Here is a 27,778-nt window from a genome sequence, read left to right as displayed (position 1 = left end):
TATAGTAAATTGTAAGAAGTACTACATTGTGTTAATGTATACTGCAGTATACAGTAACTAGTACATACTGTAGTATACATACAATGGTTTACATACATGCAAAATACTGTAGTATACAGTACATACAAGCAATATTTACTATGGTTCGGTTCAAACACACTATAGTACAAGTACTGTTTACCATAGTAAATATTATACACAGTATTTTTTCATGTGGAAATGGATGCTGTTATCAGCAGGTTCTCTTTCAGTTTAATTCGATAAACTCCACATAATTGAAAATTAACAGAAAAACAAAAAATAGTAAAATATTTAACATTAAACTAAATGTAAGTAGAAAAATAATTTAAGTAAAAAAATAATACAAATAAAAAATTATTAAAATTTAAAAAAAAATTCTAGTGAGGATTATCATACATATTATCATACAATTACCATTTTGTATGAAATGTGCTATATAAATAAACTTGCCTTCCCTTGCCTTACATTTGTCTAAAATGCAAAAACAACTAACAAACACAAACACGCACTGTTGTGTTACATATTTGTTACTCGTAGTTTTGTGCACTGGCACATGTTTCCAGTGATCTCTGCTGTTTGCAATGCTTCGTATACATTATGTCTACCATTATAAATAAAAACGTTCAAAACACAGCTGTACTTGGCATTACGTGCAGACCAATCTTCTTATCAACTAATCTGCAGCTTTAAAACTGTAGTTTGAGTGTGCCACACTGTCCCTTTACTGTCACCGCATTTTTAAAAATCCCTAGATCCACCACTGAGAGAGACAGAAGGACAGATTAGACGTGGGCCATAACTTTAAATCGGCTGCAAACAACCTTTAAACCTCTAAAGGGTCATGACACTCCATCCAGTGCACTCTGGAATAAGAAGTTGCTGGCATCCGACCTGCGCTTCTGGGCTCGGCGAGTCCAGCGGTCTTGAGTCATTGTCTTCCACTGTGAGAGTGTAAATTGATCCAAACACACAATACTGTCCAGAAAATACACTGACACTTCAAAGGGCCGGGCTCTCACAGGCCAAAGAGCCATTTCACACATAATCAATTCAGCCCATAATCCGCGCTGGGTCTGTGCAGATAACACACTTTGAAGTAAGGAGGTCCGTGTGTCAGGAAACCTAGAAAATCGGGAAATGGAACGGATCGGCTCTATTCAGTCTTGTACGTACTTATTCCACTTTGCTTCACGGTTCATGTGTGTGTCAGGCTCTGCGGTTTGACAGCTACAGATATAAATAAAGTGTTAAATGTGCTTCTGAAATGTCATTTTACCCGTCTTCTCTAAATTCAAAGAGGCACAAGAAAATTACAGTTTAATTATTAAGCCCATTTGTATACCGACTATAAATAATCAGTCTCTGTGATTCTAATAGCAGTTGGCAACCCAAAACAGATCGCTGTTCACATCTAGTATTAACATGCGTCTCAAATGTGCCTCCTGTGATCGGATTTTCTCGACACGAGGGTTTCTGGTTTCACGACCACATACAGTTCATGTCTATGCACGTTGATTTCAAACCCAATGAAAATGAACCCTGAAGTTCACGGTTGCCAGATATGTGTAACAAAACCAGCCCAAAGGCCGCTTAAAACTAGCCTTAAACTAGCCCTATACAACCCCCAGACCAAATACCAAAACTCAAAATATACACAATTCGGGTTCAATAACTTAATCTTACAATGAGAATGACCACTGATGAACAGAATCCTCCTACTTTTAACCTGTGGAATAAGGAACAACTTGTGGCAGCAATTTAATAGCAAATTCTGCAGGAACACCATAGACTTGGCAACCCTGCCGAAGGCTTGCATATGTATATATGCATGGGCTTTTTACCTTTATTTCAAAACCAAATTTTATGAGCTAAAGCTATCCACCTAAATTTCTTTTTCCCCAAAGTATCCCAATTCTGCAGGAAATCCGCGGACCTGGCAACCTTGCTGAAGACTTGCGCATGTATATGCATGGGCTTTTAAACTTTATTAATAAAAAACATATATCTGAGCTATGCAATCCACCAAAATTTATTTTTCCTGTTTACCTTTTTAAATAATTTTAGAAGAAACATCCCAGAAAACTTTGAGATTTAACATTAGCTCTAAACACTTCCAACAGTAATTTGAGATACTGGACCATTGAACGCATTGCACCCAATTTACACCAGTATTCTGCGCTGTCCATTTGTGATCACATCGCCTGAGACAGATATGAATACAAGCATAAACAAGGCCATTGGATAGGTTTATGAGCCAAACATCATTTCATTGGTCACCGACATTCACATCTGATGTAACTTTAATTTCCAGTTTGAAACTTTGGCATTAAACATCCAGTAAAAAGCCAAAAGGATTATAAATTCTCATCATAATTTCGTAAATACACATTAATGATGTTTAATATGCGGATCGCACTGCTAAATCAGACCAGAATGAGTACCCCATTAAAATCAATGGGACCATCTGCAGCCCATCAGCGATTTTACACCCCCTAATGTGGTTCAAATTGAACTGTGGCACTGGACGTTCACACTTCCAACACCAGCAAATCAATAAAAGACAGTCGTGCCGTGAAAGATTACTAAGATAGCATCTGTGGCACACTTCTATTCCCATCCCAGCTGGGCCACGCAACGCTTTCCCAGAGGAGTGAGTACTTGAGTAAATGTGCTTCATTACTACACTTAAAGTGACAGTTCACCCAAAAATGAAAAAGAAAATGTAATTTATTCATAGTCATGTTGTTTCAAACCTACGGGCTTTCTTTTTTCTGTAAGAGAACATCGTAAAGAATACTTACGATGCTTTATCTCATACAGTGGAAGGGAATGGGGACTGAGACTGTCTGCTAAACATCTCCTTTTGTGCTCCACCATCCCTTTAAATGTTATTTTGTGGGTGATTTGTTATTTACTTAAATGATATCGAAAGTAAATACTTGTAGTGACTCAATTACATTTGCAACAACAACAAACAATTTCTAAATACTTCATGCACTCCTGTGCTTTCACAATAAGTGTGTACTATATACAGAAGCACCTTTTACGGCACATGTACATACCAGGAGGGATGCGACCCAGGTGCCACGTGTTTACTTCAGGCATTTGATAATGTTTTCCATGACTAAATATCTCGGGTGAAGGTCACGTAGCCGGACAGGTTACCTTTACAGTGCAAGAATGGGGCCAGTTTTCAAGGGCTTACCCTCTAATTCTCAAGGTTAACATAGACGTGCTCCTGTTATCTGAACCACATTAATCATTATATGAGTCGTGAGCTATATTAGGACTGTCGTTGTGTGTTTGATCATACTCACAGGACTTTAAAAAAAGGACAAGGGTTTTTTTATTCTCTTTGTGAATGAGAGAAGCAAACGCCAGTCCAATAGGAAACATTGGATTAGGTTTTGTGTGAATTGCATGAAAATGTATGACATTAAAGGGATAGTTCACCCAAAAACAAAAATTGGTTTATCTTTCTTTCAACCTCATGTGTTGTTCAAAACCTGTCTATGATTATTTTTTGAGTGGAACGCAAAAGAAGATATTTTGAAAAAGTAGTTTTGATTCAGTGGAAGTCAATGGGGACCAATGCTGTTTAGTTACCAACATTCCTCAAAATACCTTCTTATGTTCTGCAGATGAAAGAAAGTCAGGTTTGGAATGACATGAGGGTGAGTAAATCATGCTAGAATTTTTGGGTGAACTATCCCTTTAAGAAAAAAATTGAATTTTAATTGGTAAATGGAATTGTGAAGTAATGTTTGAATATCTGAATTTTGGTCAAATTACAGACACACAAAAAAAATTTAATCGCAAATATAAATTATAAAGGAAATTTGTCATCTGCCGTTTTATTCAAAACATGTTTCAAATGTCATTTCCACCACACAACATCACACAAAACATATTTGAGACATGGCGAAAATAATACTTTGGTGGAAAAAGATTTTATTTTTAAAAAAGATCAAATCTTTTGAAGCATGGACTGCTGGACATTGTTAATAGATAAACTCAAATAGCTAATTATGAAAAGTATGAAAAGAGTGTTTAAAAAGTATTCAATAGTAATTTTGTTATTTTTTAAACAAGGCCAATATATATTTTGTAATTTGGGTTCCAAAGATAGCAAATCTGCATCTCTTGGAACACTAAGCAGGTAAGCAGGTCTAGGGTTGCAGTAGCGGTGTTAACCACTACGCAAACCACGCAAATGCGTAGGGCCCCGCAAGCTTGGGGGCCCCCTTGTGGCCACAAGCGGTTAAATCATTTGATGATTGCTTTTGACGCCAATCGGCCTGAGTGCGCTGCACCAGACGCACCTAACACCTAACCTCACCTCACCTGGTTGATAAACCAATCAAAACTATTAAAACTAGGGGGTGGGTTACCCACGCTTTGATGCTCAGCCAGAGGCGCAATCGTCTGTTCATTACATGTTGCTAACATTTACAGGAACAACACTCTTTATGTGGAGTCCTTCAAATAATGTAAGTCATGCTGGAGAAAAGTTTAGGCTGCAATGGAGTAAAGTAACACAGCGAAATGTCAACATGTGATTTTCAAAGCGTCTTACAAATACTGCTGTCTGATATTGTGAATAAAATTTTGCTGTTATTAGATGCATCTGCGAGAATTATATGATAATAGACACTGGCTCCATATAGTGTTAAAAGCAAACTGCATGGCATATGTTTCATTGACAAATGAGTCATGACAGACAAAAGATGATTTGAGACCAATGCCTTGAACTCTGGTTTCCCTGGAAACAGACAGGTTGCTTGTAGGATCAGTTCAAATACCATCTAGCAATTAATCTGTTTACATTTGCCCATTTCTAAAGCACATCAATAACTTGTAGATTTGCGTTTTGCTTGAAATTATATGAAATTGTTGTAATTGCCACAGTAGATCACAGTATCTATCTTATGTTTTTTTAGGGAGGAAAATATATTTGATATGTGAAAATGTAAAAAATTCTTAAATATTTTCAGCAATTTAATTTTTATAAGTGGAATGTGAGTTCGCCATAGTCTAGAATGCAAGCACTGAAATCTTGAGGGTTCTTTAATCAAATTAATTTCTATAATATTTACTTGATTTGTGTTCATGCTATTTAGTTTAAATTATTATTGATAACTCAAATTATACTACATTTTAAATTATCAACATTTGAACCGCGCATATCAAATATTAGATTCCAAAACAAAGAATGTTTATTCTTATACCAAACTGTAAACAATTTTGTGTGCTGTTATGCGGTTCAAAGTCAAATAAATCCAGGTTATATATGTCTCACTAATGACATATACTCAATATTACTGTTGTGCAATTCAAAGAAAAAATGTTAGTATGCATGTGTAGGGGACCTCAGGTCTTGACTTTGCTTAGGGCCCCCAAAATGGTAAACACGCCTCTGTAGGGTTGACAACATTCAAATCAAATACAAATATACACATAAATATTGATAGCATGGTATAGCATTAAAGCACTCAGTTCAATTTTAGTGTAGCCACAAGAACTGTATACTTCACTGCGGCTGTAAAATACAAACAATCGTCACATAAGAATCACTGAATTTAAATACAAAAAAAGTATTGAGAATAAATAGGGCCGGAAACAAGAGACAGAATCAAACTCGTTAGAAGTTAGAAGAAGAGTGAAGCAGATATAATCAAACAGGACAACATTTCCATCCTGAAGTGCCACAGAACACATGAATGAACACAGACGGGTTTTCAGGAAATAAAAACACTATACGCATGGTTTGTTCACAAATAAAAAAAAAACATCAGTCCTGCTGGGCTGTGTTCTGAGTATGAAGAATACCAATGATTTGGCTGGAAATGTGCAGGCCCTTGGAGAGAAAAGCGGCCTAATCCCTCTAACCCAGAAAAAGCACACAAAAAGTATGCAGACAAACATAAAGATTCACTTCACAGAGAAGACGAAGCACTTTATGTGCCATTCTCTACCTACTGTATGTATAATAGATAAAGCATTCCATTTCAACATCCCGTTTTGAAAGGACAAGAAATCGTAATATAACAAATAATGTATTTCCAGAGCCATACAGAGATGTTGTGATTACACTCGAAATTTTCAGAAAAGGACGGCACAATCTGCATGGAGAATAATGCGTTTTAACCGTTCCCTATTGAGACTAGCCTCACAATTCCAGCCAGTCTGTAATCATGAAAAATCATTACTCTCTGCAACATCAATGTCAGCAGAAAACCCGTCTGCGGTGGCACATCGCGCCCGCCGCCCGGCCATTTTCGTAACAACCTACGGGTAGCGGCGGCTCTCTGAATATAAATAGGGCGAGTCTGCAATCGTTAGACCTCTGGACTTTTAGTGGTCATGTAAAATTCAAACTGTCAAGATGGAAAAAAGGTAAAGACGTGAGACTTCCCCCCCCCTCGGGCAATAATGTTACTTTCATCACCTTTTATGACCTGATGTCCAAACGATCCTCACCCACATCTCCAGAGTTACGCAATGAGAAGAATACAGCAATTAGCAAAGTTCCAGGACAGAAAAAAACGATGAATGTTTTGGGAGTTGAGAACACGCAGCAGCACTCAGGTTAAAACATTCAGGGTTTAAATTGAAATCAGATTGTTATATTTCATTCCCCCGACATGCCAACAAGCATGCCGGAGCAATTTCCTCTCAGATGTTCTGATTGCCGCTCGTGTCAGAATGTCGCACAGAGAGCGTCTCATGATGGACTCTCCTGACTGGAGCTTTTAAAAATGACTTTCTGCGTTCTGCTTTCTTAAAATCCCTTGTTTTGAAGGATATTGTGTTCAGTACATGGCTAAAAACAACTATAATGTACAACACGCTGCTTCTTAAGGTCAAAGTGCAGTGAAGACAGAATAAAGTGAAAATTTTACAGATTAAAGAGTACATAACTAGGGATTTTTAGTGTCCTACTTTGGTTTATGGTTTATGTACATAGAAGGTGTAAAAACACGATTATTTCGTTATAATAGGCAGTTATTCTTACCTTACTTCTTGGCTGACTCTCAAATGATTCGTTCCGCAATTCATTTGTCTAATCCCCTCCTTTCCGCTAGCCTAATCTGATGTGATTGGTCAGATGGTCTAGTTTGCTGTGATTGGTCTACCGCGAATGCGACGGTTCGCGAATTGGACTAGGGTCGACTCGTTTGCGTGATTCAGAGCCGACTCCCTTTTTTCCAAGCCAATAACAATAACTTCACCTTCGGATTTACAACTTGCTTACTTTCAAACACGGAAACATTACACTCTGCATGAAATGTCATTTTCATGATCTCATGTTACGTACTCTTTAAGGTGCTGATATAAAAGGTATGAAAAGAATGATCCGTAATTACAAAAACACTTTTTTTGGTTGGGTTCCTAAAAATAAAAGCAATTCATTTTGTGTCCCAAAAAGGCAAAATAAATGAAGACGGACAACACTGCTTACTTAAAAAACCTCAGGGGACTTTGGTTTCCGATATTCATGACTTTTTTGTCTAGGAGTGCTTTGTTATTTTTGACAAATTGTACTGTGAGAAAGCTCCGAACAGAGGGAAGAATTACACAAGGAAACAAATCAATGCATTCAAGTGCAAAATAATCAGAATTTCTTGAAAAACTGCTGGGGGGGTAATTGTGGGGGAAACAGTACGCAACCCTCAGTGTTAAATGAGCTTTGAAGATCCAAATGTCGTCAGTGTCATCCAACAGCGCTGCGTGAGATGACTATTAGGGAACTAGCGGAAGTGCGGGGCTGATGTGCGGCTGAAAATCGAGAACCATTTTCTCTTACAAAATACTGGAATCAAATAATTTTTCTTAAATATCCAATGTGTATTTTTTGGAGGATCTATTGACAGAAATTCAATATAATATACATAACTATATGTTCAGAGGTGTATAAAGACTTTACATAATGAAGCCTTATGTTTTTATTACCTTAGAATGAGCTATTTCTTTCTACATACACCGCGGGTCCCCTTACACAGAATTTGCCATGTTGTTTCTACAGTAGCCCTATACGAAAAACGTAAATACGAAAACTCCTTCGGTAATTTTGTACGGTCATCTTGGCCGGACTCCCTGAAAGAAGAGATTTCTTTTTATCTCAATGGGACCTTCCTGGGAAAATAAAAGATAAATAAAAATAAGAGAAGCGAAGCGAAGCGAAAACGCGATGACTTCAGAATTTGTTCATCCAATCAATATCCATTAAATTAAAAGGGCTTGCACATTTAAAATGCAAAACTGTCCATTGGTGTGAACGCAAATATATCATTATGTTCATCTTCATAGTTATTGTTCACAAATTTGGGGTAAAATCGTTAAAATAAAGTCATTTAAAACTATATTTGATGATACGATTTACTCAACACTAAAATGAGATAAGAATCTCAAAGGAACTGTTCACCCAAAAATGAAAATTCTGTCATCATTTACTCACCCTCATAACAAACCTGTATGACTTTCTTCTGCAGAAAACAAAAGAAGATTTTGAAGAACGCTGGGAAGCAAGGTTATTTTAGTTTACTAAAATATTGAAATCAAATAAAATATTGGCCTAAAAATTATTGAAAAAAAAGAAGAATTGAAATATTGCCTCAGAAATAAACTGAAATAAGTACACTAAAGCACTAAAATTATAATAATAAACTAAACTAAAACTACATTTAATTAATCTTATATAGCAACATAAAAAATAAACAAAGAAATAATAAAATGACAAATGCATATAACAAAGTTGCTAAATATTTAACTAAAATTAACGTAAAAATCTAAAAATAAAAGCTAATTTAAAATATGAATAAAACGAAATAAAACTAAAATCAAACTATAATAACTCTGCTGAGAAGAACATTGGATCTTACTGACTCCACTGTATGGAAACAAAAGGTTTTGAGCGACATGAGGGTGAATAAATGATGACAAAAAATCATTTTTGGGTGAACTATCCCTTTAGCTGTACTGTACTGTAGTGCAGTAAGCTATTTGTTTTAGAAATTACCTTTAGAAATCCTTTCCAACAAGTCATTAAATAATACAAACTAATAAAAGAAATACAAACAAAAGGTAGCTTGAACAACACAATTTTGTCAGGTACTGAGTGCTGATGGAATGTGTGAGGATGTGAAGTTGGTGACACTCCACTTGTCTGTTTCCTCACCTCCGCACTGACATTGACATTTCATGCACAAGCTTCTGCCAGTACCTCACATCAGACTTGTGTCACAGTTTTTTCCCCGACGCTGCATCGACAGTCAGGTGTCGAGGATTACGTACTGTAGGAGGATTTGCTAAGATGATGCCATCACACAAAACAAAAGCCCAGGACTGTTCCAGTTCTCTCTGCCGCTGTGGTGTTGGAGTACTGAGTAAAGTGGTGTTCAGGAGCGTTTATTCGGGGAGGGGGGATGCACCTGTGTGCTGCTAAAGGTAGAACAGAGGCCATTATTTCAGATGCGTCTGACAGCCACAGCTGCCTTCGAGATGTTTATACATCTGATTACTGCATAAATGAAGTATCTGCTCCAATTAACCACAGCATGCTGACGTGATCTGTACGTGATCACAGGTTTTTTTCACTTTCTTCCTCGGGCAGTTTCTCCCAGTGGCCTCTGCTGTCAAAAGTCTTGTTTTTACACACGAGAGCAGCAATTAAACTGAAACGAATTCAAGAAATAGTTCAATTGGTTATTAGTGAGCCTCATGATTTTCTAAAGTTGTACGCTGCCCTTATACAGTACTTTTAAAATTAACCATGCTTTTACTATACTAATACATCCAAAAAATGTGGTACTATAGTTATATCAACATTGATTTTGCTATAGTAATCACAGTTTAACCATGGTATTTGTAGTAAATCTATGGTTACACAAATGGTAATCCAACAAAAACACTAGATTTTTATAAAACCACTTTTACCTTTTCTAAGGGTTTCTGAGACACAGTTTTTTTAAAGGATCCTCACTCAACACTTTATAGTGACCATAGATGCACAATAGGCTCTTAAAGGGACAGTTCACCCAAAATACAAATGATTCATTATTTATTATTTATGTCATTATTTATTCTCCCTCATGTTGTTTCAAACATATATGTGACTCATTTTTCTGTGAAACACAAAAGAAGATATTTTGAGAAATGTCTCAGCGGTTTTGTGTTCATACAATGGAAGTCAATGGTTGCCCAAAATATCAGAATTATATAAAAAGTCAGAATTTTGCGTCTGAAATTTCCGCACGTTAAAAAATAAATACGACCTCACGTTGTATCAATCACATTTACACACTACCTCTGATATTTTCGTCCGTCATAAAAAAATTCTGACTGGGTTCGATTTAGGGCTGAAATGATTCCTCGAGTAACTCGAGTAATTCGAATACAAAAAATCATCGAGGCAATTTTTGTTGCCTCAAAGCCTCGTTTAATCCATTTAACTACAGTACACACGGAGCACTGCGTTTCCCCACGGACCGTTATTACTGACGCACAGCCCGCTAAACTCTGTTCATGTTACAGGGCTCTCAAGTCTCACGCCGTGAGACACACGCATTTTAGTCTGTTCACATGCTCACACGTATTTCTTATTTCTCATAAATAAGTGATAACTTATTGAAATGGTGAACTGATATTTTTTCTTAAGTTTCACTCGCAAAATAGACTAAAACTGTTTTCCGGCTACATTGAGTCCATCAAACTAGATGCGGACTTGTGGACGCCGAATCCTGTTATTTACACGTCATCTGTCTGTTCTGCGTGTCTGAGTGAATGAACTGCACAGTTTAACATGCTACAAGCGTGATGCTCATGAATTTGTCTGCGTCTGCGCTGAATGAGGACATGAATGCTGTCAAGATATAGTGCGAGGAAGAACCCAAATGCAGGCAGGCAGTGGTAAAGGGGTTGAACAAGATATTTAATTCTTTAACAAAGACAGAAACAAAAACACCCACAATGGGGAAAAACTAAACTGAGAGAAATACAACAAACAAAAACTTCCCACGAGGGGGCAAGACAAAAACCAAAGAACACTAAAAACAACTCACTTAACAAAACAGGTTAACGGACAGGACAAGGCAAGGCAAGGCAAGGCAAGGCAAGGCAAGGCAAGGCAAGGCAAGGCAAGGCAAGGCAAGGCAAGGCAAGGCTGAGACGCGGGGTCAAAACTAAACACCAACACAGTAAATCCATAGAACAGGTGCGCACAGTACACGCACAACAAACGTAATACACGAGCACAGGACAAAGAAACAAGAGGGTATATATAGGGAACACAAACGAGGGATCAGGGAAAGATCACAAGGAAACAAGAGGAACAGGGCCAATGACGAGACACTGGAGAGAACGCATATTATTGTCAAAAGGACAATAATATGTTTCTCTCCACACATAACCAAAGACTTTGTCATGGCTCTGCTACAGGACCAAGAAAAACATGACTAAGGAAGCAGAGCCATGACAAAATGCATCATGCATAAGCTGAAGTTAGTTGTTTACCTTTGAAATTATTCTTTCTATTTTTATACATGTTTCTTATTTATATATTTGTATTATATTGCATTTTTGAATTTAATATGGCAATGGAATGTACTAAATGGGTTTAGTTTTCTCAGATATTAATGTGTGCAATTTCAGCAATAAAAACTTTAATTGTTCTAAAAAGGAAACAAATTAGTTGTTTTACTCATTTTAAGAGACATGTCTTATTTTCTCTTGTATATTTAGTATTGCTTTTTAATAAAGAAAAAGTACTTATTATCCGAATACCCCATTTAATTGATGGAAAAATCAGTAGAATACTCGATTAGTAAAAGAATCGATAGCTGCAGCCCTAGTTCGATTTTTTTCTGCGTTTTTCGCATCTGTAGCAAGCATTTTGAGAGGCGTTTTGACAATTCAGAGACACCGTACAAACGAGCCCCAAATACGAAAAAAAACGCATACGAAATTTACGGACTGTATGTGCAAAGACCTTAACTCTCATAAGATGGAATACAGCACAAAGTCAATGTGATCTACTTACATGGTGCTTTTTCTGTCTCTCTACACACACAAAAAAACAATTTTCCTCATGTTCCACTGGAAAAATAACAACGTGAGAAACAACAACAGAATTTACATTTTTAGGTGAACAACTTCTTTAATAAAACACCAGAGACCAGAAGCGTGTTTACGCGACTTGCAGAGCGAGAGAGAAAGAGAGGACAGCTCATTGCATCGCTAACAGGGCATGTACTCGAGCGGAGACAGTGTGCATGTCCGAGCATGTGAAATTACGACCTCGTCCCTCCGCCCTCTCTCTCCGTGACCCCAATGAACTTCTGATCTACTCCGGCAGCAGCAGAAAAGCCCCACATCCTCATCAGAAAGCGCCAGAGGCATCAGATGATGAATAGGAGCGCTGGATCTATTAATTCCCTGTAACGGTTCCTTTCTGCCTCTTCAGATTCCCCCCGCCGCTGGCACGCTTAGGCGACGTGCTAAGCTAATGCTCTCACTGCTGCAAAGCAGCTTTGACTGTAATCAGGGAATACAATATGTCACCCTTTTTAACACCATGTCTGCAAGCCAGTGAGAGCAAATATGGAAAATATGTTTCCTGGCACTTATAAATCCCAACGGCTTTCTATCTGAAGGGCGGCTATTGAGCGTATGGGCTTAAAGAACGCGGCAACTCCGTGGCGTCTCGTCCTGTTCGCCTCTGTTACTGACCTTAAAGAAATACTCTCAAACTGATGGCCATAAAGAAATGACATCAAACATCTTTTCTTGTACTGCAGATGTCTTCCTGGCCCCCACTGTGTCTTTAACAGGATGTACAAAGTCTGGCAAACACCATCTGTTAGTTAAAAATATCCCCTTTTCATCACAATAGCTTAGCAATACAAACCGCGCACAGAAACACAATGTAAAGCTTGTAATGCTGTGAAGGTATTGCTTAAATGATGTTCTGTGAAGATACAACAGTAACCTTGGTTTTTTTAATGATCCATTTAACAAACAAGTTTACGCAATTTCTTTCCATACACTTGCAGATATGTTGAATAAAACATGCAACAACCGTCATCCATCAACAACAGCCTTGAGATGTCTTCCCTTTGATAACAAAACGCAGCTGTAATTGCAATTTCACAAGGTGACTTCATTTTAATAATGGTGATGGAAAAACACTGCACATATGTATTTTTGTGTGTGCTGGGGATGGGCAGTAAGATCAAAATCATAAAAGCATAATAGTTATTTTTGCTAGAAAAAGTATTTACCAAAAATGTTTTATGTATTGTCTCAGATCGGGCAGAAATGCTACTTTTTAGAAAATGGAACAAAAAAGGTATTTTTAAATAAATACAATACAATAAATACATTGTATTGTCAGAGTTTTATTTTTAAATGAATATATGAATAAATACGATGCATTAATATTGTGTATTTATAAAAATGCATTAAAAAATATCAAATCATTACAATAAATAAATTGTTTTTTATTAATTATCCAAAGAAAAAGAAAAATAGACCTTGTAAACGTTGACACTTTGACACACGTGCGTCCAATGAAACCGTCTATATTGCTTGGCAGTCATAAACCACCGAAAAGTATTTACACAAACAAAACCGTGTCTCAAAATCTGTTTATAAAAAAGCCGTACACGGTGATGGAGATGGAGAGGACAGTTCTCTGCTTGATTATTTGAATATATCAGGATCTCAATGCATTTCTACCATTAACCCAACCTTACGTCTTGATTTTATTTAAACGTCTATTAAATGTGCAAACTTCAGCATGTACGTATCAAATGAAGAGTCAATACTTCCTCATGAGGCATTATGGTTATCCTAATCTACATGCAGCTGTCATAATGAACTGTACACTTGTGAAACATCGGTCTGAAGCACGTTTGTGCATGCGAATGTATCCGCGCGTACAGATGTGACCTGCCTGCTAATGCACGAACGAGCGCGCTTAACAAGTCAATGTCTAATGGAGTGACTCATTACGAGTCATTTCGATTCCTGCGGCCATTCCGTCAATTCAGACATATAAAGCAAAGCTCAGAAGTACCCAGAACCTACATCTGCCTGATACCCTGGTGCACCGGGGGAAATGACACCTAAAAGACTCACCGTCCAACCACCCCCATCCGTAGTCATGTCGCAATACACCTGAAAGCCCGCCGGGTAATGTGTGGGGAAGACGGAGTAGATACCATCTTCTCTTTGCCCATTAGCATAGATGTCAGCGCAGTCCCTGGGTCTGGAACCTGTCAGAAGACAGAACATCACCAAAACCACATCAAGCCACGGCACGTCGCTACATCTTTTTCGTTTTTTGAAAACTTGTTCTATAGGTCAGTGGTTCTCAAACTGGGGGCCGTGGCCCCCTGGGGGACCCCAAGATGGATCCAGGGGGGCCACAGATTTTGTTGCATTTTATGAAATATAGAAATTTATCATAGATTTTATGCAATCAAACATCAGAAAAATGACACCACCAACCAAAAGAATTGAGGTTCCAGCATTGTATAACTGAATGTTTTTGGTTGAATTAAAACTCCAAGTTTAAGATTATACGTCTTTATATGGGGGGCCGCAAAGCGATGCACTTAACACAAAGGGGGCCTTACAACGAAAAAGTTTGAGAACCACTGCTATAGGTACAGTGAAAAGAATCAGACTTCAAATCTGTCATTTCACACCTGCTGTCTAAGCGGTGACACATCTCTCTCACACTGTTAGAGAGTTTATGAGGGAATAGGTGTGAAACCATTCCAGGGATCATTAGAGCTGCCTAGGAAGCAGAGAATATCTGGTTAACAAGCATGTTTTTTACCTTCTCCACCGGCGCAGCCCTTGGGCCGGAGAGTGCGCACCGGAGCCCTCTGTAGATCTGCCTTGAGACGGGTCTTGATGTTTCCCGTTTCCTTCTGCATGGAGCTGAGGGCGTCGCTCACGGAGTTCACCACCTTCACCATGTTGATCTGACTCTCTGACAGCAGCTGGAAAGAAAGTTGGAGAAAGTATGAAGGAGAGGGAGAAATCAGAGGCTTAGTGACAAATTCACAGAAATAAATCACAGTTAAAGGGATAGTTCGCCCCAATTTAGTTCGCTCTTGTCATTTCAAGTCTGTTTGACTTTCTCCTGCAGAACACAAAAGATGATATTTTGAAGAATGGTGGTAACCGAACAACAGCGGCACCCATTGACTTGCATTCGTTTTGTGCCCATGCTATAGAAATGAATGGGTACCGCCATTGTTCGGGTACCAACATTCTTCAAAATATCTTCTTTGTGTTTTGCAGATGAAAGAAAGTCATACAGGTTTGCAATGACAAGAAGGTGAGTAAATGATGATAAGTCAGCACGAATGCACTTTATATGAAGAAATTTGTACATATTTACATGATTCAATAACACTGCACATTTAAAAGAGATGATTTATACATTTTTGCTGATCATAAATCTTTAATTCATGATAAAGAAGGGGGGTGAGTGTTACAACCAACCATAAATTCATGTAGTTTACTATATGTAGGGTTTTTTTGTCCTTTTTAAGTATGCTAGATTGAATGCCAGATTCTGCTGTGTAAATCACATTCAGAGTACTTCACTACTGTATTTAATTATTCATTTGCACTTGACTTGAGTATCATTCAAACGGAATACTTGCAATTAAATTTTGACCTTCAGGAACAAAGTGTATATTTTACTGGTCATCATGTTTTAAATCTTTCTTTATATTGAAAGATGAATGTTCCTCAAATACAGGCAATGAAATCTATTTCAATGAGATTTTGATGTAATTACAGAACTACAGAAACTATGGTGTCTTTAGTCACCACAACATAATGAGTTTGATTTAAAATTGCTCATTTTAATACATTAAATTATTAAATATTTAATTCTTTGTTGAATACAAACTTGACTTACCCTATAATCCATTTGATCAAAATATGCAAAACTACAATTGATCTTGCTGTTTGGAAATAAAGGGATAGATCACTTTAAAATAAAAATTCTGTCTTCATTTATTCACCCTCATGTCATTCAAAATCTGTATCACTCTGTCTTCTGTGAAACACAAAAAATGTCACAATGGTTTTGTGCTCATATTGAAAGTCAATGCGGACCGATGTTGTTTGCTTGCCAATATTCTTTAAAATATCTTCTTTTGTGTTCTGCAGAAGAAACTTTTGATATGAGGATGAGTAAATTATTAGGTGAACTGTCCCTGTAATCTTTTACGTCAGGTCACTGCAGGATATAGACGCTTCACTTTAACATCAGACCTTTACACAGTCATGAAAATCTGTGTTTAGTTTGTTCATCCACGTTGTTAGAAAAATCCTCACTGTCTCTTGACTTCATTAATCTCTTTTAGTGGCAAATGAAAAAAAGTGCTAAAACAACGCAGACAGTGTGAATTGACAACGCGATTAGCAAGCTCAATTCATATAGTAAATTCCCCCCCAAGACTCACATACAGCTTCCAAGCAGAGAGGGGAGGAGGATTAATTCACCAACGCATTGTGCTTCTCAAACTGCTCTAAATCGATCCAGAAAATTTAATGAATTATTAATAAAACTAGACATACAAAAACATCTGCAGAACAAAGCATTACAGATACAGATAAGCGGCGTGCCGTCTGCAACGCATCAAGAGACACAAAGGTAAGATCTAAAAGGTAAGATCTTTCATTTGCAGAACAACAAAGAAGATATTTTGAAAAATGCTGGTAACCGAACAACAACGGCCTCCATTGGCTTCCACTGTATGGACATACAACCACAGAGACATTTCTCAAAATATCTTCTTTTACATTCCTCATAAGAAAGAGTCACATACATGCTTTATACGGCATTTTTATTTTTGGGTCATCATTTACTCACCCTCATTGTTCCAAACCTGTATAAATGTCTTTGTTCTGCTAAACACAAAGGAAGATATTTGGAAGAATGTCAGTAACCAAACAGATCTCACCCCCCATTGACTCCCATAGTATTTATTTTCCCTACTATGGCAGTAAATGGGGATGAGATCAGTTTGGTTACTGACATTCTTCCAAATATCTTCATTTGTGTTCAACCAGGCAAATTTATGCTTTTTTTTATAAATGTATTTATTTATACAGGCTTGGAATAACCTGAGGGTGAGTAAATGATGACAACATTTTTATTTTTGGGTGAACTATCCCTTGCAGAGGCATTGGCACTGTGCAAACAAACATATTTTGGTTCTCTTTCCTAATAGCTCAGGTTAAACAATGAAAGTCTGTGTATCAGCACGTATTCTGTTGCACAGCACTGACAGAGCTTCAGTTTAGCAGCTTTATGGCTAGCGGGGCTGGAAGTCCCTCGGTTTGAGTTGCCCAGACAGCTCTTTATTGCCTGCATCAGCAAAGCAGCTCAGGTCACCCCGATGGGAACAGACTGTTCTAGCAAAAAAAGCTTGACTGCTTGACTCTGGCAAACCTCGCCTTTCTCCAAGGACGAGTGTTCGTGTTTCAGACATCAAACATCATGAGTAAACATGGTACCTGAGTATGCACCACCTCAGTAGGCGGCCGATACAAATTAGCTCTAACGTTGAGGCTGTTTTCCATTGCGAAAGCGCAAAGTTCTCCGCCGAGGTGTGAACGAGCAGCAGGTTCTTCAAGAGCGTGTCGCTAACAAGTTTGCACGTGCGCATATGTCGGCATAACAACACCGTGAGCCGAACGTGTGCGGGGTGCGCTGAAGTTGATGAAGTGTGACGCGGCGAGCACTTTCTGTGCGGTTGCTCGGAACATTATCGCTTGAAGCTAGAGGCACGCTTTCTCGCTTCAGTAGGCTGCCAAAGCAACATCACTTAAATGTCTATCATTATGAGACCAGCCGCCATAAAAAAATACATGTCCTCGAAAGCAAAGTGCTCAAACCTTTCTCTCACCCCGTTTCTGAGATGAATCCAAACTCTTGACCTACCCTCCATGTGTGACCTCAGCCTCCACGTGTGCTAGTCTCCATTTCATTAAAGCACACAGCAGGACCAATTAGAAGACTGAAACCTTCAAACTCCCCTTCAACTTTCAATCTCAATGGCACGTTATGGAGTATAAAGCCCACCGACTGCACATCCACTCAAGGCCTGTCTACGGTAATCTCTCGAAAAATGTTTCCGAAGTGCAAAAAGTGATGATGGAGGGAAATGAACCGAGGTTAAGAGTCTCATGCCAAAACATTTTAGTAGATAAAGAGGCACGGATAGGCTGTCTTTTGAATAAGAGCTGCACAGCCCATTCGTCATCTCAGCTATCTTCAGCCAGGACTGGGACACGGATGGCATAAACATTATTTAAAAGAAATTTGCTGCCTGTTTGGGGGGTTTTCATTAATCACGGGCATATTCCAATGCGCTTCCTCTGCAGGACTTTGCATCATCAATAATCTCGCCAACAGAGTACATGTCCAAGTTTGGAACACAGCTCTCAGTTTTAGAAATGAATGATGATAGATCTGAGACGAAAGATTAATCGGCACAATCGAACAGGAGGAGCGCAAACGTAGATATTGAGCTACATGCTGACGCACCGAAATGCTCATAGTATACACATTAGTTCAGTTGCGAGTAAAATTCCTTTTTTGAAAATGCACTACTTTCCAGATTTTCTTATAAATAAGTATATGATAATTTCAATCAAATTTGATTAGTGTATACAGTATATTAACAATAAACTGCAACAAATAAATTACTAAGCAAGCATTTTTGTCTTACTAGCAGTTTTTGTATTCCATATGATTTTGTAGGTAAAACCAACAAAATAAAAGAATAAGAATATGTGATTTGTTGAACTTAATTATCTTAATTAATGATTATCAACATTGACAACATTAATAATATTTTTACACTTAATACATTTGCGTGTCTCCCAAACACAGTTTCCTTTGAAAACATTGAACATATCAACATGCTTTTAGCCAAAATGACTCAAGGCCTGTTCACACCATAAACAGTAACAATGAATAACTATATTAGCGTACACATCAATGGACGATGCATGAGCCCTTTAAAACCGAATGGATTTTGATTGGTTGTCAATGTTTTATCGTTCATCAGCTGTAAAGAAATCACTATATTAATGAACATTCATTATGAATGAACTTCTTATAGTTATCGTTCTTGGTGTGCATGTGCCTTTAACATACATTCAAGGTATGTATTTTATCAGCATGTGTATTGCTTTATCAATCGAGCCGCAGAAAATGATCAAACAGCTAACAACTCTGCCATTTTCCAGGTACAACAACAATCACAAAGGTTGCGCGATATTGTCAAAGTCAAGCTGGCCAGACTTTTCTTTCAAACGACAGATGCGGTTTTGCCATGAGAAAAGAGAAACTGTCAGCATGTATTCATTTCAAAGTCTGTCTGACAGATGAGTCAACACGCTCTCCCTCCACCCACCTCCCAAAGTAAAGGGCAAAAGAAAGTTGTCTCTTCCAAAGAAGTTTTTCATGAGAAAGAAAGGCTGTTAGCTCCGCCCACCACTGAGCAATTATCCAGGCAACCATTCAAATAAATCCACTCTCATCATTAAAAAGAGGATTCTAATAAGACCCTGCAGAAAGACTAATAGGTTCTCCCGCAGGACCAAACTGCTAAATTGGTATAAAAAGGATCTGCAGCTGGTTCCTGGCCCTCACTACACCCTAGGTTTCATGACACACTGATTATGAGTGTTAATGTGGGACAGTGAGGCTTGAACTACTTCACTAAATGTGTGCCACTGGTCTCTTCTGTCACTTCACATGTGCTGCCTGCCAACTTTACAGATGTGGCGGTGACCTAGTTATGTGCTCTCCGGTCTGAATGAGAAGAGGAAACAGGTCTTGTGCCGGAGAAGAATTTGAAATTTTGAAAGTCAAAGTGGAAATAATTGGGTAAAAAATGTATGTCATTTCATTAGAGCTGACTTTGCAATATAAAGTGTGGTTGTAGAGAAAGTTATGATGTATGGCTAGAGAAACACGCTAACAACGGCAAGGTCATTGATTTATTTTCAAGGGAATGTACAGTACTGATCAAATGTAAAGGCTGAATGCACAGCAAGTCGCTTTGGGTAAAAGCATCTGACAAATGAAAAAAATGTAAATGCATTGACCTAGAAGTTCATGTTTAGGAGTGGACTGTATTATATACAGTGGATTCCAGTTTATGATTAAAATATCAATCACTTTTATTTTTTAGTCATTTCAATTCATATTTTCAGCATGTCTTTACGCCGTCTTTGTTTCGAGCCCGAAACTTTTATTTCATTATTTCATCTCTGACTTTTGGACCGCAGTATGTTAAATTCAGATTTTCCTTTTACATTTATGTGTTTGGCAAATTCTTTTACGTAAAGTACATTGGATAGCGTGTGCATTCGCTGCATTGCAAATAAACACATTTAAACACGTTTGTCAGACGCTTTTATCCAATGAAACTTACAAAGCATTACAAGGTGTTACACTTTTATCATTATGCGTGTTCCCTGGGAATCAAACTAACAACCTTTGCTTTGACATAAGATATACGTTTTGTGAATGTACAGTAAATACAGTAAATGTATCTTGTTTTAATTCTTTTAGATATTTGTACGCAATAATTTATCTAGATATTTGTACCGTTAAACAAGACAAAAATGCCTTTTCATAAGAAGAAAAATGACATAAGACATTGAGCCTTGTGAATGTAACTTGATTAAGAATTTCTTGATATTTGCACTGATAAAAAGACAGAAATGCTAAGCAAAACATTAGCGGCGTGGGACTCAAACCCATGACCTTGCCTTTGCCAGCATCATACTTTACCAGTTAAAGGTCCAGTGTGTAGTTTTTTTGGAGGATCTATTAACAGAAATGCAATATAATACATATAACTATGTCTTCAGATGTGTATAAAGACCTTACAGTACATAATGAAGCTTGATTTTTCATATCTTAGAATGAGCTATTTCTGTCTACATACAACACGGGTCCCCTTATGTGAAATTCGCCATGTTGTTTCTACAGTAGCCCTAAACGGACAAACTGCTCTACAGAGCGCGTTTCGTAAATCTCCCTCCGCAAAGAAGCGAAAACGTGACATCTTAGTTCTGTGTCAGCCACCGAAGTGCTTCGAAAGGGAGGGGTGGAGTGAGCCTTTGGTTGCAATTTGCAACATCGCCGCTAGATGTCGCTAAAATCTCCACACTGCTCCTTTAAGCTACAGCAAGCAAAAAACAGAAAACCCAAAGCCATGTTCACAGACTTGTGCAATGTTAAAGTTACACAGCAGTAACATAAGAAAGTTGTGCTATTAATGTGCCACGTTCACTCTAATGCAACATTACGTTCCGAGTGTTCTAGTTTCTCAGGAACAGTGAGGTGGGATAATGACTTAGAAGGCCTGGATTCAGCCAACCTCATTAATGATCCAGAGCTTTTGCAGAGTCAGATCGCTGGCACTCCGGGATCCGCAAAGGAAACCTTTATCCAGCCTTCAAAGACACCCAGAGGAAAGATTTACTTAGCGTCTATGCGATTCCACTGTCATTGGATGAAATAAGACTTTTATTGATTAAAGGTGAAACGCCTCATTTCTGCAACACCAGTGACATCAAACAGAATTACAAACATGTACATTTCCCACTACATCTTCTGGTTTCTTTTACAGTGTCCCTATGTGTAACTGGGAGGTAATTTCAGACGAACCAGAAGTAATATACTGTGAAAAATGTTTTTCCGATTTCCAATTTTTGTCTATATGTTCAAGAAAAAAAATCGAAATATTGTAAAAGAAGAAAAATTTACTTGAAAAACTATGCAAGATAAGATGACTTGTTTTCAGATAATAAATCTTGGGTTTTATTTTCGTAGCCCATTTCCAAACGTCTTTCAAGCAAAAACCTCGCTACAATTTGTTAGATTTATGCTTTAAACAAGAAAAGACGAAAACAAGACGAAAAAACAACTCATTATGAAAATTATGCTTTCGCAGTTTCTGTCTCAGAAGGGCACAGGAAAAGCATTTTAATATCTGAAAAAATATAAACACTTCACTTTTCAGAAAAAAAACATTTAATAAATCAAAGCCACTGTTTGCTGGTAAGCCACTAGGCAGATATTGCATTTCATTTCACTGAGACGCAGGTAAACATCGGCTACAGACAGAAGGAATCATATGAGCTCATGATATCACCGTATCCCTGTAATTAAGTTTTAAAACTACCCTCCAGGAATCTCAATCTGTATTCTTCCAATTCTGCTCAATGTCCTCATATCTCCTTTCATATTTGTCTTCAAGGACAGAGACTGTGCAAACCGGTTTATACCCCTTATCAACTTAACCAAGACAAGCGTATGTGTCTCTCGGGGTGGGAAATCCATCTATATCATAAAGTTATCTCTTGACTCTATGATAAATAATCAAAAGTTCCCACTCTGGCTGCATAGGCTCAAGTCCACACGGCTTCGGAAAACAGCACGATGATCCCTATTGATGCGGCTTGGTTTTTATTGTCTCGCTGAGAGAACCTAATGAAAGCGAGGCCCTGGTTTGCCGGCTGAATTCATAAAACACTCATCTAAATGTAGAGGCTACGGATCCCATCTGTCTCTAATTCTGTCTGCTGCTCTCCAGGGCCGAGTCTGAAATGATGCTATCACAACTCAGACACGTCAGTTACATACGGTACTTTGATCAAATTAAAGCATATGGACAATTACAATGTAGTTTATACAATTTAACGGATAATATTCAGCTGTTTATATTATAGCCTGTCAAGACAATCATGTGATTCATGAAGAATAAAGTTGAAATCATGATGTTTATTATTGTTATTTTAACCCTTTCATGCATTGCGGTCACTACAGTGGACAGCTATTCAAAAAGCCATTTCGTGTGTATGCATGGGTGTGTACGGTATACACAAAGATCACAGGGGACACTAGTGCATCATCCTTTGTGTTGTGTTGATTAAAAAATATGGGGAAAAAATCTTTTTTTTCATGCCCTATGAGCAATAAACACAGGAAAAAATAAAAGCGTACCTCAGAGATGACGTATTTTTGTAAGCCAACCCAGAAGTTAGCGGTGCACTGGTTCCCTCGACCGAAAGACTTTTGGAAGATCATAAAAAATAAGCTCTGTGATTAACAATGGTTTATGATACTTACGCGTTCTGTCAATCAAGATCATCTTTACAAACTAACACAAGTTAATACTCCGTGAATGAATCCCCATCCTCTTTTTTGGAGATTTGTGCCCGTGTTATTTGTGAGATTTACATGCACGATGTGCATGTCGTTTTTAAGACACGATAAAGCTTTAAAAATCAAGCGGTTTATAACTGGTGTGTTTTATGTCATAAAACGTGAAATTATTTAGAGGTTTTGTTACTCACATATCTTATTTCAGGCAAATTAACAAACAAAAAAAACCATTAAAAAACCCCATATAGGCTACTTTGGGGCGATGGAACCGGAAGTGCTAAAATGCTAACTCGCTTCTGGGGTTTGCATACAAGAATACGTCATCTCTGCGGTACTCTTTATAAACTATATGATTACAATAATAAATATTAGTAACAGCTTCGTCATTTCAACATTCATAAGTGTATTGTGGATTCATTGTCATATGACTGGAGGTCATTATCTTGGTGTTTTTGCTCACAAAACATATTTTTTCACAACTTAAAAAGACTATTTTTGGTCAGCAGAAATCAGAGCAGAAATGGCAGTGCGTGAGAATGAAGCTCCACGGCTCTGACACTGAGATCTCGGTTCTTTAAAATATCTTTGTGCATTTCTCATTATAAAATACGTGCAAATAGGCGAATCCGTTTATGAAGTGAGAAAGTGGTAAGAATCACTGTGTGCATTTGTTACAATAACAAAAGCGTTAAGAATGTTCTTTTTGCTCACACCTTATATGAAATGAAACATTGTCAAATATTAAAATTATATCAGGTATCATGTGCCCAAATCTACACTGACTGAAATAATGATTTTATATTGCTGTTTACTTATATCCGTACAGAGAGAGTGAGAGAGAAAGAGATTAACTGTATGTGAAGCGGCACAGCCAGCAAAACACATTTACAGTAATAGGTCTTTCTGTATCTTATACAGACATCATTTGGCCGTATGAATTCTTTACTATACAATCCTTGCGCTGTGCCACATCAAATAAAGTCCTCCACACTGTGTGACAGCACAGGGCTCCGCTGCGCTCTGTCATTTCATCTTCAAATGCAGTGAAGATGAGGTGCGCCTGGTGGGAATGTTGCCATACGGCTCCATAGTGTGAATTCGCTCTCCTGCTAGCCAGTCACTCGCTCAAGTTCCAATTAGAAAAAAGGCGTTCATCACACTCGATAAGCTCGTAAAGGGCTTTATGCCAACAACCTACTGTTGGGAAAGTAAAATTGACAAATGGCATCTTACGACGATTTACTGAATATGACTCAAATTACTGTCAACTGAATATCTATTAATTCAGCAACTGTTGCGCTTATAAATAGTCATACGTTGGGGAATTGTGGGCTATTATGTGCAATACTGCCTGTGATTTTGTTTCATGTTGACATCTTAACAATTCAGACCATGTTGATAAAGGCTTTCCAATAACGGCTCGACTGAAGGAGAGATACTGTAGTAAAGCTATACTAAATATTAGAGATATTGGCCAATAATCAAACCGGTCGATAAAAGCCAGTTTTCACACTATTGGCCAATAGTTTAAAAACAGCCAATGATCAGGGCCGATATCCTGTCAATCAAAAGAAGATAGGAAAATGCAATGAATTTGTGCTCTGTATATGGAAAGCCAGTTTGATGTTCAATATTAATCGTCATTACATGAATGAAAAACATTCAGAAAGTTCAGAAATATACATTTAATCGCTAGAATCAGTATCGGAAGATATCACTCTGAATAATCGGCTATCGATATCGGTGAAGAAATTTAGTATCCGTATAGTATCTCTACTTAATGTATCCAAGTTGTGCAAACTGCGGTTTTTGGTGTGATTTTAAAATAATAGTAATGAATAAATAAAAACCAGAACTAACCTGAATGAGCCTGCCCTGTTCGGACTGAAGCGTACTGAGCTCTTGTCCAATGTTACCCTGGCCCTGTCTAAGGGCATTGTATTCCATCTTAAGTTGACTGGCGTGAGCGGACAGTTTGGCCACCTCCTCGGCCAGTTTAACCAGCAGAGCACGGTCTTGTCCCTTCACTGACTTCAGATCAGTGTCGTGGTCCGTGAGAGAGTGCAGAAGAGAGGTCTGCACGCCCTCCAGACGCAGGAAGTTATTGTTGTAGTCGGGGCAGTTGGGGTCAATGAAGATGTTTATGCGAGAGCCGTCGCCTCTCTCGATGGTTACCAGGGCATTAGCCTCATCCTGGTTGGTGCTGATGAGAGGGGGGCCGTCGGGGCCGGCGGGCGCTTGGTAATGATTCATCAAGAGAATGATTCCGGTTACCGTGACAGCCAGTAACACGGCGACGAAGAGCAGGATGGTGCACAGGAGATAGCTACAGCTCATCCTCTATAAAGAGATAAAAAAAAGAGTAGTACATTAGTACACAGATAAACAAGATATGGCTTAAAATGTATAAAAATAACCACTCAGAGACAAAATCACAAAGATGGGAATGTTTTTTTTCCATTTGAATCTATAATATATCTTTAAAAGGCTGACCTGTTAAGCATTAAACATGTATGGAGATGGTGCTGAAAGTTGTATCTGCTATTATTTAAAACCTGGCGACTGGGACAATTGCCAGTGCATAAATCTAGACGTTTCATAAAGGTGTTCATGAAGATGAAAAGAAAATGTATCTGTCTGGTTGCTTGAACACGATCACCACCTCGAGCATCAAGTGATGTTGCCTTCACGTCATGTACATTTCCCATCATTCTTTGTGGCTGCACCAGAGTAAAATACAAAGATAAAGCATATCTACTGTATGCACCTCTGTGCTTTATTAAGTTGAGAAAAGTGAAAGAAAATCATTACCAAAGACCAAGTGTGCTTTTTATTCAGAATATGTTTCAGAACATTGAATTTATTTTCAAATCAGTGAAGAAACTTTGAAATGTATAAATACCGGATGCTCCATAACTTTGGCTCCCCATAAGAAAATACACAGAGGAGATCTCTTTAATATCTCATTTATTTTCCCAAGACATCAATGATATTAAATGAAGAGCAGATGGAAACTTTTGCTTAGAGGAACAGTCCACCCAAAAGTGAAAATTCTGTCATTTACTCAACCTCAAGTTGTTCCAAATCTGTATAAATTTCTTTGTTCTGATGAACACGTATAGATATGTGGAAGAATGCTTGTAAACAGTTCTTGGCCACCATTGACTACCACAGTAGGAAAAATTGCTTTAGAATTGTCTTTGTTCTACACAAAAGAAGATATTTTAAAGAATGTAGGAAAGCAACAGTTCTGGGGCACTTTTGACTACCGTTGTCATTTTTCCTACTATGGTAGTCAATGGTGGCCAAGAACTGTTTACAAGCATTCTTCCAAATATCTTTCTCTGTGTTCATCAGAACAAAGATTTGTTGATTTGACAGATTTGTATAAATAAGAACTCGAGGGAGAGTAAATGATGACAGAATTTATATTTTTGGACGAACTGTCCCTTTCAATGAAACACTACTGAGAACTCCATCAACTCTCCTGAGCTCCAAAAAAGCAACCACTGAACAATTCAATTCCTCTGGGTCACTTATGTGTTCAAGCACGTGTTCCTCTTATTCTGCATTAAAATGTAATGTAAAACACAGAGCTATTGTACATTAGATGGCAGGGCAGCAGCTCATTTATAAACACTTTGTAGGGATTCTGGTGATTGCCCAGAGCTCTAGCAGTGGGCTGGAATATAAACGACAAGATGAGCAGTGTTTCCTTTGAGGATCTGGGAAGGCAAATCCCCACCGGGCAGAAGACTAGAAACTACAGACATGAGCCTAACAGCTCAATATTACGGTCTGGTTTATAGCCAAGAGCTGACAACTCTCTCATCTCCGAGAGCGCGTGCGGGTGTTCGCGTCCGCATATGGCAACAAACGCAGATATAACAATAAATGAAGTGAAGAGCATTTGATGGGAAGCTATGGGAACGGCACGCAGGGACTTGGTTATCTTTTTCTAGGTCTTTTTGCGCTGTGGGGGCTCTTTCTACGCCCGCGTCGTTCCCCCTGCTGTTTTACAAGTGCCACTTCAATATTCCACTCGACAGCGGGTTGCGCTCCCCCACGCGAGGTCTGTACGCTTTGTATATTTTCATTGACACACTTTTCCATATACGCCAAAGTGACTCCTGCGTATTTACATTGAAAATAAAATGACTCGGCCTGAAGTTTTCTCGTGAGCTTCGATCGCCGCCACACGTAAACGCACGCACCCAAAAGCAAAAAGACACAACTCCTCAGAGGTGTTGATTTAACAGTCGGCCCCTGAGCTCACACATGCTGTAAAGACTACAGTAAATCTAAATTTACGATGTTTGTGTTGTGTCGCTAAGAGATATTATTCTGCTGAGGTCTTATGTTGTGTTTCCTTGTGTGGTCGTCTCTTTACAACAACCATGAACCAAAAAGCAAGCTGGATGCATAAAAAGAGCCCTGCCGCATTGTCATAGTTATTTTAAAGATAATTAATGTGCACAAAAGCCTAATTCATCATGCAGCGGCAGGCGAAAGCGCACTCCGATCAATTTGTTA

General features: G+C 38.2%; 1 protein-coding gene across 2 annotated transcripts in view; it reads right to left on the bottom strand.

Annotated features, from left to right (window-relative positions):
• fibcd1a (fibrinogen C domain containing 1a) overlaps positions 1-27,778 on the bottom strand; it is a 102,179-nt gene that overhangs the window by 46,829 nt on the left and 27,572 nt on the right. For both annotated transcript variants that reach the window (XM_057356590.1, XM_057356589.1), the window contains 3 exons: positions 25,106-25,585; positions 14,864-15,029; positions 14,158-14,294 (listed from right to left, as the gene is read on the bottom strand). In XM_057356590.1, coding sequence (XP_057212573.1) covers positions 14,158-14,294; positions 14,864-15,029; positions 25,106-25,585 — 783 coding nt within the window. The remainder of the gene's footprint in view (positions 1-14,157; positions 14,295-14,863; positions 15,030-25,105; positions 25,586-27,778) is intronic.

This window comes from Triplophysa rosa, linkage group LG17, assembly GCF_024868665.1.
Source record: "Triplophysa rosa linkage group LG17, Trosa_1v2, whole genome shotgun sequence".
NCBI classification, from domain to species: Eukaryota; Metazoa; Chordata; class Actinopteri; order Cypriniformes; family Nemacheilidae; genus Triplophysa; species Triplophysa rosa.
The sequence above is the reverse complement of the archived record's forward strand: the minus strand, read 5'-3'. Positions and strand labels throughout refer to the sequence as shown.